Source organism: Megalobrama amblycephala, linkage group LG2 (genome assembly GCF_018812025.1).
Source record: "Megalobrama amblycephala isolate DHTTF-2021 linkage group LG2, ASM1881202v1, whole genome shotgun sequence".
NCBI lineage: Eukaryota > Metazoa > Chordata > Actinopteri > Cypriniformes > Xenocyprididae > Megalobrama > Megalobrama amblycephala.
In genome coordinates this window covers 20,766,281-20,781,974 of record NC_063045.1, presented here as the reverse complement: position 1 = coordinate 20,781,974, position 15,694 = coordinate 20,766,281, and the positions used below count along the sequence as shown (strand labels likewise).

General features: G+C 35.7%; 1 protein-coding gene across 1 annotated transcript; it reads left to right on the top strand.

The window, feature by feature from the left end:
* The first annotated feature begins 130 nt into the window (after positions 1–130).
* On the top strand, positions 131–15,694 carry mcoln2 (mucolipin TRP cation channel 2). Its single transcript, XM_048166266.1, has 14 exons — positions 131–283; positions 1,117–1,276; positions 1,848–2,021; positions 4,176–4,329; positions 4,417–4,495; positions 4,583–4,679; positions 5,070–5,169; positions 5,286–5,398; positions 5,564–5,713; positions 6,649–6,750; positions 6,916–7,038; positions 8,117–8,323; positions 9,277–9,416; positions 14,860–15,694. Exons 1-14 carry the CDS (start codon positions 234–236, stop codon positions 14,894–14,896), a joined length of 1,686 nt encoding a protein of 561 aa, XP_048022223.1. The 5' UTR covers positions 131–233; the 3' UTR covers positions 14,897–15,694.

Here is a 15,694-nt window from a genome sequence, read left to right as displayed (position 1 = left end):
ACTCCGAAGGTTCTCAATCGAAGCTTTGTGACGTTCCACATGTCAGTTAGCAACTGAAAGAACGTTCTATTTGGTACAATAAGGTCACGCCCATCGGGAAACCTCCTCGCTCGTGATTGGTCGACGGCCGCTGTTGAACGTGTAACAGCTCTGACGTCAAACGCGAGGTTATTTAGTAATTTAGTGATCAAGGAGCGCTTGTGGTTGGGAAACGCGTTTTGATAACAGGTGGCATGGAAATGTCTGATAGGTACTGCCAAGGCGTCAGGGTTGACATGTCAAGGTAAGTTTGACAAAAGGGTTTATTGAAATCCTTATCTTGAATTATTTTGCATAAAGAAAAAAAAAACGCTTTAAATTCAAAAGTCGCTTTGTTTTAATATAGGTGTAATAAAATACATGACACCGCAGAATTTGAATGTTCTGACTGTTTTTGCAAAGAAATTATTTAAAAGCAAACTTTCTTGTGTTTTACTTTTAAAGTCAATACACTATGTCAGTAACTTCACTGTCAGTGCTGCTGAGCAGACAAACAGAGCCTTGGACTTGAACCCTTGCTTTGGTAGTGTTTTTGCAATTATTTATAAAGGCGCAGTTAAAATTTAAGAAACGTATATTGAGCAATTCTTTTCCCCTCTCTTTCCGTTTTTTGTTCATTGGCCCCTTTCATCTTCCTCATCCTAAACAGAAGTCTGTCACATGTGTAATGTGTCACAAAGTTGATTTATCATCTCTTTGTGCTCAATTTTTTTTTTTTTTTTTTTTTTTGCAACATCACAAATCACACTTATCAAACTGTATATCCATGAGGAATGATATCCACACATCTGAATAAGAAGTGTATATAACTTAACTTATGAATATTATTATTATTATATTTATCATATTTTTTGAATATAACATTGTATAACAGTATACATGTTTGGACACATCTCATTTTTTATTTTTACTATTTTACATTTCAGAATAATATTGAATAATTAAAACCTACTAAATAACCATGATCTTGTTAGCTGCTTTTCCTTAACCTACTTATCTATTTCATAAATGTAAAAAAAAAAAAGTTTTCTGCAGAATTTAGCTTCAATCAGATAAATATTGTATATTTTAATATAGCGTCTCTACATCCATGTCGACCGATCCCATGACAGAGGAGATACTGAGAGATGACCTGAGGTTTTACTTCATGAGCCCTTGTGAGAAGTACAGAACACGGCGACAGTTACCATGGAAACTAGCAGTGCAAATTTTAAAAATATTCATGATTACACTCCAGGTATTTATAGGGTAATTACTTGCTTGCTTAAAGCTGAAATGTGTAATTGTGTGTTCTTTTTTCACAAAATACTTTTGTATACCAGTTTGATATGCTGAGACAAACCTAATTCAACTCAAAACACATTTCAGTTTGTTTGCGAATCCCAACCAGGGGTGCGTTTCCCAAAACCAACTAGTCGCAACTTCTGTTGTTACCAACAGAAATCAATGAACTTGTGACCATAGTTGGCTAACTATGCTTTTGGGACCCCAGTCAAGCACAGCAACAGTGGCTCAACCAATTGTACCAATTGGGGGTGTGGCTATCTGTTTCTTCGACTAATGGAGGGCAGGGGGAGTGGTCAGGAACCTGTTTGAAAACTGTCACTATTTTTGCAATTCCATTTGGTGAAGCTAGGGGTGCAGAAATTACACACTTCAGCTTTAACTGTAAACATTCTCTGAAACTTTGAAGGATTTGTTATTATGTGACTAAATATAATAAGTTGTCTTAAAATAATTTCCTAAAAGAAGCCCATAATGTTCCACCAGCCAGAGTGAAAACATCTCCTCCTCTGTTTATTTCAAAGCTCATACTGTTTGGACTGAATAACCAGCTTGTGGTGTCCTACAAGGAGGAGAACCTGATGGCCTTTAAGAATTTGTTTCTTAGGGGCTACAGTGGTGTGGATGAGGATGACTACAGTATTGCTGTCTACACCAAACAGAATGTGTATGATAGTTTATACTATGTCGTAGATCAGGTTTGTATTTGCTTTTCATCCATCTTGCTTTTTTCTCCATGTTTGTTTTTTCTTTCCATCACTTTATTTGCATTGTAAAATGCAATTGTGTTTGTTGCGCTGGTCAGTTTTCTTTGTCTTAAAGGGTTTAATAGTTCACCCAAAGATTATTTAATCACCCACAAGTTGGTCTTCTGCTGAACAACAAAAGAAGATATTTCGAAGAATGACATTAACCAAACAGTAAAATTTTCATTTTTGGGCGAACTATCCTTTTAAGGTGCGTTTACGCCATGTCAGAATTACCGTAATTACCAAATTCCGACTTGTAAAAAGCTTTCATGTCCTTGTAAAACTTGTAATTACAACTTGTAAACTCTGAATTTTCTGAGTGCTCTGACTTGTACCATGTGACCGCTGTGCCACAAGGTACAGATTCATTTTAGTGATGATAGTGTTGCTATAGAAACGCACATTTCCGAGGACGTCAACCAGAGATGGGCTGCGTCCGAAATCGCGTACTGTTGAGTAGGTACTACATTTGAATTTAAATTTGCTTCACGACCATTGAAAAAGTATGTTCTATATAGTTTGAATGCATGAATGAATTCAGACGTACTACATCCGCTATGTTTTTACTATCACATGACCTACCAGCGTCAGTTATGTCCCTTCAACTCCATTCACAAATCCTCTCCCGTGGCCTCATGGGATAGTAAAGTGTCTATTGTATGCACACTTCAGAATCTCGCCGGAAGTAGTAATTCATCCAGGTACTTTTCACCTACTGTTTTTCGAATACTATGAATTCGGACATACTACTCTGTTCGCATACTGTTTTTCGTGTACTATACAGTAGAGAAGTATTTGATTTCGGACGCATCAATGCTGGCCTTATAATTGGGAGATATGAGGGTCTGTGGCTCTACAATTGGAGAAAGCATAACAGCTTGGACATGGATCACGTGTGCCTTGATAACCAATCAAATAACAAACTTGACGTTATTGAATTTCGTTCAGAGTTGTGCGACAGTCAGTCACTGTTTGTGGATACCATAGAAATGAATGATAAGTGCCGTAAACTGAATCATACCTGTCTTGCAATTTTCCGCGACTTCTCTAATAACAGCATTTTTTTCTGTGTAAACTCTGAAAATAGTTCAATTCAAAATGAAAGTTTAAGAGCAAACATGTTGAAGATTAGCGAACAGTCTGTCGATTCATTAAATGATAAGCTATTGCCTCACAAAAACGGGTTATTCAGCATAATAAAGCCTCTCCTCCATTGACATCCATTCAAAAAAACGGCCTCTTGTCTCCTTACCTGTTAGCATTAACAGGCGTTACACTTTTTTCAGCTAAGGTTGCAGGCTTGCCTTCAATTGGCTTTGGCATGAACCGCTCTGGGGTGCGTTTCCCGAAAGCGTTGGTGAACCATGGTCATAAGTCCCATTGAACTCTAATGGTAACGACGGAACTTGCGACCATAGTTTGCTTCGGGAAACGCGCCCCTGAGTAGAACTTCACACGTTGTTATAGTAATTGACCCTTCACAGGGAGTTTGATTGACAGGCGATCTAACCAATCATAATGCTGAATTCACCATTTTGTCCTATAAAGCAGTCAGGGGAGTTAGTAGATTAACCTCTGTGAACTTGAACTTGAACTTGAAAAATGGTGTGTACTGACATATTTCCGTGGTTGAAACAACATTCCTTCTGATGTTCATTCATGTTTATTTGATGCTATAAATGAACTAGTAGGAAGAGATTATCGGTTCACAAGCCGCTTGAACTGAGGGACTGCAGCAATCTGTCACAACACATTAAAGAGCCACAAAATGGTATTTATTGATTAAATTTCCTTAAAAATTACAAAATTTGAAATTTGAGACTTTGTTTCATATCAAAAGTAACCTGTCCTGTCTTGTCTGTCGACGTGTTGTCAATGTCCTCTTTGCTCCGCAATGAATTTTTCACTGCGTGAGAACATGATGTGTGGTGTTAGTGCGGCACGGCTTGTTGGACTTAGCAACAGTAACTAAAGGGGGCGGGTCTTTGTGAACAGTCAGTTACGACATGGTGTGAGTGCAGTATTATACTGACACCTAGTGGTTTGGATGTAATAATCTAAAGATAAAATTTACTCAATATAACCTTTATCTGTCTTCAACAGTATTCCCAGTTACGAAACCTTTCTGTAGGACCTGTTAGTTATGCTGAGGAAAATGATACATTTCTGCCCATGACTATCTGTAAGAAGAGCTACACGAGAGGCAGCGTGGAACTGCTTAGGGAATCCTACGATATTGACGCCCAGCTTGAAACAGGTTGCACATTTTACAGAAAAATGTAAAAATATAGTAGACTATAAATCATATTTTTGCACCTAAACCGTACATTTTTGTCTTTTCCAGTTTGCTTGGCTCTTGATCCAGAGTCTGCTACAACATGGAGAATGAACAACGCTTCATTTTTTGAGTTGGACTTTTATAGGTTGGTAAACCTAAATTGTACAATCAAAACATTTAAACAATTTCTCACGTAATGTTTCAATGGCTCATGGTTTTGTTTGAAATACAGGCTTGTTGATATTGAGATCACTTTTGCGCTCAAAGGAATCAATTTGCAAACTGTTCGTTCGCATGAGCTGCCTGACTGTTACACGTTTTTTGTGAAGGTAAGGTCCATTCTGGGATCTTAAAAAGGACCTATTATGCTTTTTTTTTAACGTTTTCATCTTTCTTTAGTGTGTAATGTTGCTGTTTGACCAATCACAACACACTGTTGCAGCCGGCCAATCAGAGCACATTGCGCTTTTTTAGAAGGAGGAGCTTCATAGAAACCTGAACTAAAGAGAGTGTTACTGATAGACTGGGAAAAAAGGTGCTGCAACAATGTCAAATATGTAAAAAAAAAGTGTTTTTGGAACATTCAAGGATGAAAACCTATTCTAGTAGACCCCAAAAACAAAATCAAGACTTTGTAAAAGGGCATAATAGGTCATCTATAAAAAATATTATTTATTTTATATTGTATTACTGATTAAATTCATTTGGATTCTTTGCAGATTGTCTTTGATAACAGTTGCCATAGCGGGAAGGTGAAACTGACTCTTGATTTTGATGATGTTAGTAGTGTGTGCAAAAACTGGAATATTTCAGGAACTGGTATGTGAAAAATCATCAACTACATTGAATGCTTATGGTCAATAATTAATTGTAACAAGTCTTTAAGGTTATGAAAGGCATGTGGACTTCAGATGGTTTGCTATTGTCTTTTTCAGCTCAGAAGAACACACACTACCTCCTGATCTTTGATGGCTTTGTTATTGCGGTCTGTTTGATCTCTGCAGTGCTCTGCACACGTTCCATTATACTTGCTGTAAAGTTACTTCAGGTAAACCTGCTTGTAAATCTGTATATTACTGAATACCGATACATCAACATTTTTATAGTTATTTTTGATGTTCTGTCATAGTGACTCAATGTGAACTCATGCCGTTCTGATATTTTTGTGCCCTGTCAGTGTTTCCTTCATGTGTCACTTCCTCTCTCTCTGCAGCGGTTTTCTAGCTTCTGTCTTGAGAATTATAATCATAAAGTGTGTGAAGATGACCAGAGGGAGTTCTTAAACGGCTGGTACATCTTGGTTATTATCAGTGATGTTTTGGCCATCATTGGATCCATACTAAAAATGGAAATACAGGCTAAGGTGCTTTTTGTTTTAAGAAAACGTTTTTTTTTTTTTTTTTTTTTTTTTTGCCGAAAAAGATCACCAATCTGAAATGTTGCAAAAAATATTGCATTTCCTCCAAAAAAATGCTGATTGTAACAGATGTTATGAGTTTGTCTTTGTGTGCATTTACCCTCCAAGAAACTTTTGTAATTCTCATTATAATGAGGGTTGTCATTACTTAATACAGTACTTAATTTTATTTAAAATTATTTTTGTAAAGCCATTTACATTTGGAGGGGAAATTGTTTTTGGGGTGAAATATTAGTATTTTATATTTATTTATTTCAATTTTTGGTCATTTATATTTTCATCCATTCATTTTAAATGGTTTATTTATTTAGATTGTTTTGGGAAGCTAATTTAAATTTGGAAAGAAAATGTGCTTAATTTTCATGAAAATTATTTGATTTGAGATTTGTTAGCTGGAAATAAAAAAAAAAACTTTAAAAAACACTTTAAAATGTTATGTTTTATATTAGTTTTATTTTATTTATTTAAAATGATTTTTGCAAAGTACATTTGGATGGGAAATGTTTAATTTTCATAATCATTTGATTTTTTTTTGGTGTGAAATATTAGTATTTTTTTTATTTATTTTGGTTTTATTTATTTATTTTAAATTATTTATATTGTAAGGTAATTTAAATTTGGGGGGAGGGGTGGTATTTGCTTAATTTTCATAATTAAAGTAATTTTATTTCTGTTTCTTAGTTAGTTGGAAACTTGAAAAAAAAGTTCTTGAGAAACACACACACTTAGTAGTCTATGGACTTTGTGTCTGTGCTGTAGTAGAGTGATTTAAGGCATGGCAATTAAACTATTTTTATGTAATGTTTACTTTGCATGGAAGAGCAAGTTTGGCCTACGTTTACAACGCTAATAAAGTCATCCCCGTTCATTTTCCCTTCCAGAGTCTGACCAACTATGATGTCTGCAGTATCTTCCTGGGAACATCTACTCTAATGGTCTGGGTGGGCGTCATAAGGTATCTTGGATACTTCGAAAAATATAATGTAAGTCAAAATCATTAACAACACTTCTGTAAATATAATATCAAGGTTGCCAAGGGTAAGTGCGTGTGTTTTATTGACCACAAGTTATGTAACAGTGCTGATTGCTTAAGACCAATAATTTATTAAGGCCATAGTTTATTTTATTTTATTTTTGTGACAACACAGGTGCTTATCCTCACTATGCGAGCAGCTTTACCAAAGGTCTTGCGCTTCTGCTGCTGTGCAGGCATGATCTATCTAGGCTACACCTTCTGTGGATGGATTGTTCTCGGACCTTACCATGAGAAGGTACCAACAGAAAGTCAATAAATTAATAAAATAAATAAATAGATTAAAATACTCATTCTGTAATTGCTTGTAGTTTGACTTGTATACTGGTGAAATATGGATGTACTGTGCAATGATTTGAGATTTGTAGTCTTTCTTATGAACAGTAGATGGCAGTACATGTGGGCTTATATGTTTTAAGGGGCAATCTATTTAATAAATAATATACAAATGTATTAAATATATAATACTAATATAATAAATAAACTAATATAATAAATTAATTAATATAATAGAAGTGATAAAATATATGTACTTATGTTTATATATATATAATTACCATTTTAATTCATTCATTCATTAATTTTAATTACATTTTAATTAATGAATTCAATTAAATCGTTTCCTTGATTCCATTTCTTATGAACAGTAGATGGCAGTAAATGTTAACATATATTTATATAGAGCCACCTTTTTTATTAATTATAATATAATATACAATAGATAAAAAACAGTTTAGATTATGTGTGTAAATATGTATGTAAGTGTGTGTATGTAGCAATATTTATTATAAAATGTTTATAACTACTATTATATTATTTAATCTATTACATAATTTATATATTTATTATAAAATATTTATATATTTTATGTAATAATATAAATTGTTTAAAATTATAAAATTGTTAATTCATAAAATGTCATTTGAAATGTGTAGTCTGATGATCAGTATATGCCAACTTATATATAATATAATATAATAATAGGACTTATAAAGTTTTTTGTGTGTGTAGTAATACTGTGTGTAGTAATATTTTTTTAAAATATTTAATTCATTATTTCTAATATATAATATAATAAAGTTTGTGTGTGTGTTGTGTGTGTATATATATATATATATATATATATATATATATATATATATATATATATATATATATATATATATATATATATACAATATATCATATTTTTCATGAATAAATTAATTTATGTATTTTTGTCTACTGCCACCTGTCAGTATTTCGCACTGATCTCATGCACATTTCCTCCAATTGTCTTCTCCCTTGCATCTCCCATCTCTTCATATGTGGGTCAGTTTGAAGGTCTGAGTCGTGTGGCAGAGTGCCTCTTCTCCCTAGTCAACGGGGACGACATGTTCCCTACGTTTGCGGACTTTGAGCAAAAGAACACAATGGTGTGGCTGTTCAGCCGAGCCTATCTCTACTCGTTCATCTCCCTCTTCATCTACATGGTGCTCAGTCTCTTCATCGCCCTCATCACAGATGCTTACGAGACCATCAAGGTAATGATGATTATACTAAATAAATTTAACATGCGTTCCAATTCACATACATATTCACAATGAAAATTCCAAAAGGAAAAACTGAGTTTTAATTACCCTAATGATGCACTTAATTAACCGAAAAACAAAGTGTTGAGTAGCGGAGGGGGAGGGGCTATCAAACTCTGACGTTGAATGACAGAATAACTTTATTAAATTCATTCACTAGTACATAAGTACATAGTGTATAGTGCATAATTTGGGACACAACATTAATTATTTTTATTGTTGAATTTAGTGGTTGAAGGAAGAGGCCTTATTAGTGATATATTAATATTGTAATATACAGTATTTTATTAATTTAATAAATTAGCATATTATATTAAAGGCTTATATTAAGCACTTTATACATTAAAATATTTATATTTATTTATTAGTTTATTTATTTTAGATGTTGAAGAGGCCTTATTAGTGATTATCAAATTACTGTCTGTGAGTTTTTAAAAATCTCAGGTTATTCTCTTCACACAAAAAATGGAAACTGTCATCATTTAGTCATATCTTTCCAACCTCTTTTTTTGTATGAGAACAAAAAAAGTAAACAGATCTTAGACCAAACGTCCTAGTTTCTCCATATAAGGACAGAAAATTTGTTTTCTTTTAGCTTTTTGATGTTTGGTTTTGTTTGCTTTGGTTTTGGATTGCTTTTTTGTTTTGCTTTGCTTTTGTTTTGCTTTTATACCACCAGAATTTTAAGTTTAGTTTTTCACCAATAAATAAATAAATACAGAACAACATCAGAGTGAGTAAATAGTGGCATTTACTTTTCTCGATAAACTTTCCTTTAATTGAATATATATTCATAAATTATTTACACGTTTCTCTGTACTGCATTACACACAGTAAAAATCAACAAACAAAGCCATGCTATACTTGTTTGTAGTGCTTCATATCAGCTTCTCCATTTTGCCTAGGGTTACCAAACAACAGGCTTCCCCATGACAGAGCTCCAGAGGTTTCTGATGGAGCAGAAGGAAGGCTTCCCCCTCCAGGGGCAGGAGTGTGGTGAAGTTGAGAACGTCCACCCATCTGTTATGCTGTGTTGCTGCAAAAGGTACAGTATATAATCCCAGACATCAGCTGCAGCGCAGCAGTGTTTCCTCCAGAGCTGAGGTCAGCCCACTATGGCATGAGAAATGGAATTAGTGGTGGGAGAGAAAGACGGACACACCCAGCAAAGTGCTGATTACAGAGAAATGTTCTCTGTAGAAAAAAAGACAGCTTCCCCTTGCTTTGCAGGAATGATAAACAAATGAGAGTTTAGATTCTCTCCATGATGCCCATTATTGTTCTGCGCTTCTTTTCCTCTGGTGAATTGTGCCAGAGCTTTTTGTCCTGTAAGTCTCAAGCTGTTTTGGGTTGCAATGTGACAAAACGTGAAAATGATCTCCACACGGAGCACTCATTGTTTGCTTGAGTGTCGGATGCGAGGGGAAGCCCGGCTATAATTTGATGCTAGTCTAAATATCAGATTAAAAGCCACTTATGCTGCACTGAGTGGATTTTGGGATTGAATTGGGTTTTGTATGATCTCTTTAGATTAGATCAACTGGTGTTCTTGCTCTTGCTCCTGGCCTTTAAAGGTCCTGTTCTTCGTGATCCCATGTTTCAAACTTTAGTTAGTGTGTAATGTTGTTGTTAGAGTATAAATAAAATCTGTAAAATTTTAAAGCTCAAAGTTCAATGCCAAGCGAGATATTTTATTTAACAGAAGTCGCCTACATCGAACCATAGACAGTAAAAGAAATGGACACAGCGACCCCATTGGAAATCAATTGAGACAAGTGAAGCCCATTTTTAGCGATTTTTAGCACTTCCGTTTCTGACGCGCAGACTCAAACTAAGCTTGATGACGTCAGCAAGCCTGTCTGACAGATGTAAATCTTCTAGTAGCTGTGCGTGCAAACTGCCATCGTTAATCTTGCAGAGACGGAGTAAGCAGGAGTAAGTATTCTGATTAATTATTTTGTATAGTATTTTAAAATGTAACGCCAGTACGCCATCTCTCTTGACATCTCCCCGATTGCCTGCGAGCTTCTCCTCCTGTCTGTACGGTAATTTCTCTACTGTGCGACAGAGAGTCGAGTGGTTATGACGCAATCGTTAGCCTATTTTTACAAAAACTGTATCTACGGGGCCATAATGTAACATAGAAGGTAATGGAGCCCTTTATACATTGTCGTGTATCTTTAGAAATAAATAATGGACAAATGGAGTCTTTAAACGCCTCAGATGTAAAGTTATTCACTGTCAAAGTGACGCCAAAATGAATGGGAGTCAATGGGGATGCTAACGCAAGTGAAGTTCTGCTACAAGATGGCGGCACCCGGCCGACTTCAACTTCCGGTCGACTTCCTTGGGCACTGCATCGAACGGCCAGTTTGGACTACCCTCTACTTCCTTCTTTAATGACATCACTAAAACAGTTTTTTGACTAACCTCCGCCCACAGGAATATACAAGATTTGCTTTTGTAGAGTGTGTTTGTCGCCATGTCGTCGAAACGCTGTTATTTAAACGCTGTTATTTTCATCCCGCAGTCCAATCACCGGGTCTGATTCCGGCTCAAATTGATAGGGTAAAATTAAAGACATGTTTACAATAACACTGAGCGCCTGCATCTCCACGTTATGGTAAGAGGCGTGACCTTTCCGGGCAAGATGCGCTAAACTGCTGTCGAATCACAACACAGGAACCACTGGCACAATCAGAACTCGTTACGTATTTCTGAAGGAGGGACTTCATAGAACAAGGAAGTCATCAGCCCGTTTTTATGACAGTGGAAACAGCGGTATACAGATAAGTAAATTATGTGAAAAATACTGTGTTTTTTTACACACGAAACATGAACACATGTTATATTGCACACTATAAACACAATCAAAGCTTCAAAAAAACACGAACCTTTAAATATATATTTTTGTGTTTCCATTTGCTCAAATAGCATAAGAAAAACTCCAAAATAATGTTTTACAACTTTCATAAATAGGAAAAAAATAGAGAGCGATTGATAACGGCAGTCAGAAGAGAGAAGATGTCATTTTTACTGTCACTCCCATAGCTGCTGTATTAGAAACACCCTCACAGCAGTGTTAACTAAGTTTTGGTAATTTGATGCAAAGGTAATATAATACTAAGTATAGTGTTATAAATGTATACATTTAAAAAAAAAATGAAATTATAAAACAATTTTGCAGGATTTACAATATTGATGACCGTTAAAACGCGTCATCACAGTCTGTGAAAAGGGTCTATCCACAAGTTTCCTACGCCCCATGAGGCCTTGCGTCAAACGTGGGAGCGTCTTCCGGTTCGAAGTAAACAAGCTGGACGTGACACTCATTCATTCAACATTTGACAGTCATTCAAGATTTAACGATCCAAACTTGCGAACGTTTGTTTTTTACTTAAAGATTAAGATTCCAGCATCAATATTTGAACAATGTTTTACAATAAAAAGTGTTACATTAATAGTAATGTATTAATTTATGTCAGGAGTGCACATCAATCATGCTGAATCTAACAGACCTATTCAGTTGCGCCTGCTTCCATTTATTTACGATCACGAGAATGCACAAAACAACTCCACTAAGGCTTTTAAATCCAAAGGCTTACACATTTAGAAATATATTGATAACATACTCTATGTTTACGTCACTTTTCTGAGCATTTATTTTCCTCTAAATTATGCGATGATTGCAATCCGAGGATGTTTGCGCGATCTCTTGTCTATCTATCCTGATCCTTTCAACCAGAGCAACAGAGGGAGCTCATGAGAAGGCAACAGGAGTTATGAGTTATACGAGTAAACCGGAGTGTGTGAATCTGTGAAAGATATGCATTTGTCAGGAATCAACAGGCACAGGGAAGAGACAGATAAAACATTAAACTAAATAAATACACGATTATAATCATATAAGAATTGTCTTCGTTCCTCAAGCAGTCTTTGATATTTTCCATAAACGTGTATATTTATCGCAATGGTTAACATCAGTAGCCTTTAGGCGACTGGCTCTGGCACGCACGACACGTTAGGAGTAAAATATAACATCATAAGGCTTTGGTGCATCAGTGACAGGTGAAGTACAGACAGCAGGTTGTTCATGTATTGCAGGGTCAGGATGCTCTAGTCATGCAGCAGCACTTTTGTGGAAGGTCAGTAAAGTAAAGGGCAATTAAGGGCACGAAAACTGTTTATTGTATTGTGATATTATTAATTAATAAATGTACTAAACTGAAATGTTGTCCCTGAGCGCCGTAACGACATCTCTCATAAAGATTTGCAACTTTGCAAAGTAAACAATGACCAAAAAAAACACGTAGCCTCTTCGCTAATTAGCACACTAAATACCATTGGTATGCTACTTCCGCCGCCTCACCGGAAGTTGTACCCACGTTCTCTTTTACAGTAGCGGCCCGCGGAAACAGGTGGATAGCTGTGTTTTATTCATGATAAAACACGGCTATGACCGCTTCACCCAACGGTTCCTTAGCAACAACTCTTAGCAACACACTTAGCAACCACTCTTACCAACGTAAACTGTGTGTTCTCAATTGATATTGTTCAATCTTATGTAGAAGAGTATTGTGAGAAAAAGATTGAGCGTATGTAGATGTAGCATTTTCCTTCAGGTCAGTTCTATGTACATAATAAAACATCTGTTTAAATGTCCGATGTATTATCTTGTCCTTTTAACAGTTAAGGGGTTTTCCCGTGACTGACAGCGCTAGTCAAAACATTTGACAGCTGCGTCTTGTTCCGTGTTTACAACAATTCAGCCTTTTCAATGTAAAAGTCTTCGCTACTGACTGACACAAGCTGCGTTCCATTCGACAGGGTCCCTACGCAGTGTTCACTGCTCCCTACTCCCTGAGCATGGTATATCAGTTGAAGTGGACTTCGCTGACAATAATCGTTCATTTGGAACGCCCTGCAAACGTCATCAAAGAAAGTCAACGACAGTGTCGCGCAGATTGATAACATAAATAAATAAATAAATAAATAGATATTTTAATTTACTTTCGAATTTAAAATTAACTCTTAACGGATTTGAAGCTGTAACTGTCATGCCATATGAAAATAAATTCTCATTTGGTTAACTGTATGAATGTATTCTTAATCCATGGTCTCGTGCGCTTTCTTTTCCACGCACAGCCGCATAAACGCTCCTGAGGTAACGTTAAATAAAATAAAATAAATGATAGAGCCTTAGCTGCTTTTCAACACTTTTACTTTGTCATGCCTATTCATACAATAAAATATACAAATGTAACACTCATCGCCATAACCATTCATACTTTCGTTCATATAAAATGTATGAATACTCAAACCAGAGAGCCGTTAAACTCTTTCAACGGCTCTGCTTCATCGTAGTTCTGACAGGTGACGTGGTGCGCAATGACAGTTAGGTAATTTTACCTCTCTACTTCCTGTGAAGTGATGTATCTATGTTCCCTTATTCCCTATGCCGTTCGCAGTGCCCTTCGAACTGAACATGTTCGCTCCCTTCGGAATGGAATCTCACTTAAGATGGCGAAATACCCTGTGAAGTCCACTTCGCAGTCCACTTACGGTCGAATGGAACGCACCTACACTCATAAAGACAGTCTTTGTCACCATCTAATGGCGTAATAATGTAACTTCTGTTGCTGTTCACTGTCAGGGACTATTTTTTCCGGCAGAAGGAAGGCTTTTAGTGAAAGTTTCCTTCATGAAAGTTGCATTGATACTGTACATATTTCTGGCTTGAATATTTGTATTGTGTGGTAACCGTTTTATAAAAGCAATAAGGTACGGGAGGCTGTCCTGTATCATGAATAAGTCACGGCTGTTAGGCATGACGCGAAGCAGAGTACACAGCACAGCCTCTCTTACCTTATTGCTTACATATATATAGCCTACACAAATACACACACTCACCAAGGCTGCATTTATATGATTGATCAAAAATACAGTAAAATATGTAAATATGTTTTAACATTTTTTATTCCTGTGATGGTAAAGTTAAATTTTCAGCATCATTACTCCAGTCTTCAGTGTCACATGATCCTTCAGAAATCATTCTGATATGCTGATTTGGTGCGCATGAAACATGTTTAAAACATTTTTGCAGAAACCATGATGCATATTTTTCAGGATTCTTTGATGCTTTCAAAGAAAGTAAAAAAAAAAAAGCATTTATTTGAAATGGAAATCTTTTGTACCGTCACTTTTGATCAATTTAATGTGTTTTTGCTGTATAAAAGTATTAACAAACCAACTTTTTGAGGTCCTACAGGGACTTTACCTAAAGAATTTACCTAATATGACATGAAACTAATGTGCAAATTTCGCTTTAAGTTTCTTTAGGAATGTTTACTTTCACTTCCTTTGAAAACTGCAACCAAACAACCAAATCAAAGACAACAATAACTGTTTCAAAGACTGTTCATGAACACCTACCTGCAAATATATGGAATGGCAACTCACATTATGCTTAATTTGTGCCCTTTTTGCAGGATTCCAAAAGACGACACCATGGTTCTCATTACCTGATTGCTGCAAATGATTCAGCGTTGAATCTACTGAAAACTGCAATGGATTTGCCACTTAATCAGGGAAAGATTGTGTGAACATGTTTACCGCTCCATGTACATGGTTCATGTACTACACAGAAAGCAAGAACTTAGTGCCAATTTCATTAGAAACCGGTAAGACTTGCATTAGCAAATGGGTAAATGCCAAATCATATCTGCCAAAGTGCATTACAATGCAATTAAGAGCAAAAAAGAGGGTCAAATGGCAAACACAAAAGATGTTTGATGCATCTTGATGCGCCATCTGTAAAATTATCCCCATTAAATGTTGTAAACTAGAGGAAATATCTTTTATAATATTATTATTATTATTATTATGTGTCGTCTGGATTGTCTGCCCATGTTTTACATTAGAGAATCGCTTCAAATTACACATTTGTGTTGGTTTTTATATCAGCCCTTTTGCATCTTTCCTCCAAGGCATTTAGAACATTTGCAATCACATAGTTTGAACATAAAGTCTCTCAATATTGTGCTTCAGATATGTGAAGTGCGTAAGGAGTGATGTGTATGCACAAGACTGGAGTTCTTAGAATGCATTGTTCACTCCCATAGCTGAGGTTTTGTCTTTATGGAAATGATTTTACTTTATGATGCGAATCACATCTCACAATGACTATCATCCACCAATTAACAGGGAAGGCAGACATAGGAAGTTCCTACGTGAGTGGCTTAGTAGATAGTTGCTCACTGGGGAAGGACCTGGGGTGAGGGAATGAACGATAATAAAAGATCATTTTGTATTTGCAAACTAAAA

Coding starts and splice junctions, on each gene's coding strand:
- mcoln2 (XM_048166266.1), top strand. CDS start 234: ATGGAAATGTCTGATAGGTACTGCCAAGGCGTCAGGGTTGACATGTCA. Junction 284..1,116: donor GTCAGGGTTGACATGTCAAG/GTAAGTTTGACA, acceptor ATTTTAATATAG/CGTCTCTACATCCATGTCGA. Junction 4,680..5,069: donor GTTACACGTTTTTTGTGAAG/GTAAGGTCCATT, acceptor GATTCTTTGCAG/ATTGTCTTTGATAACAGTTG.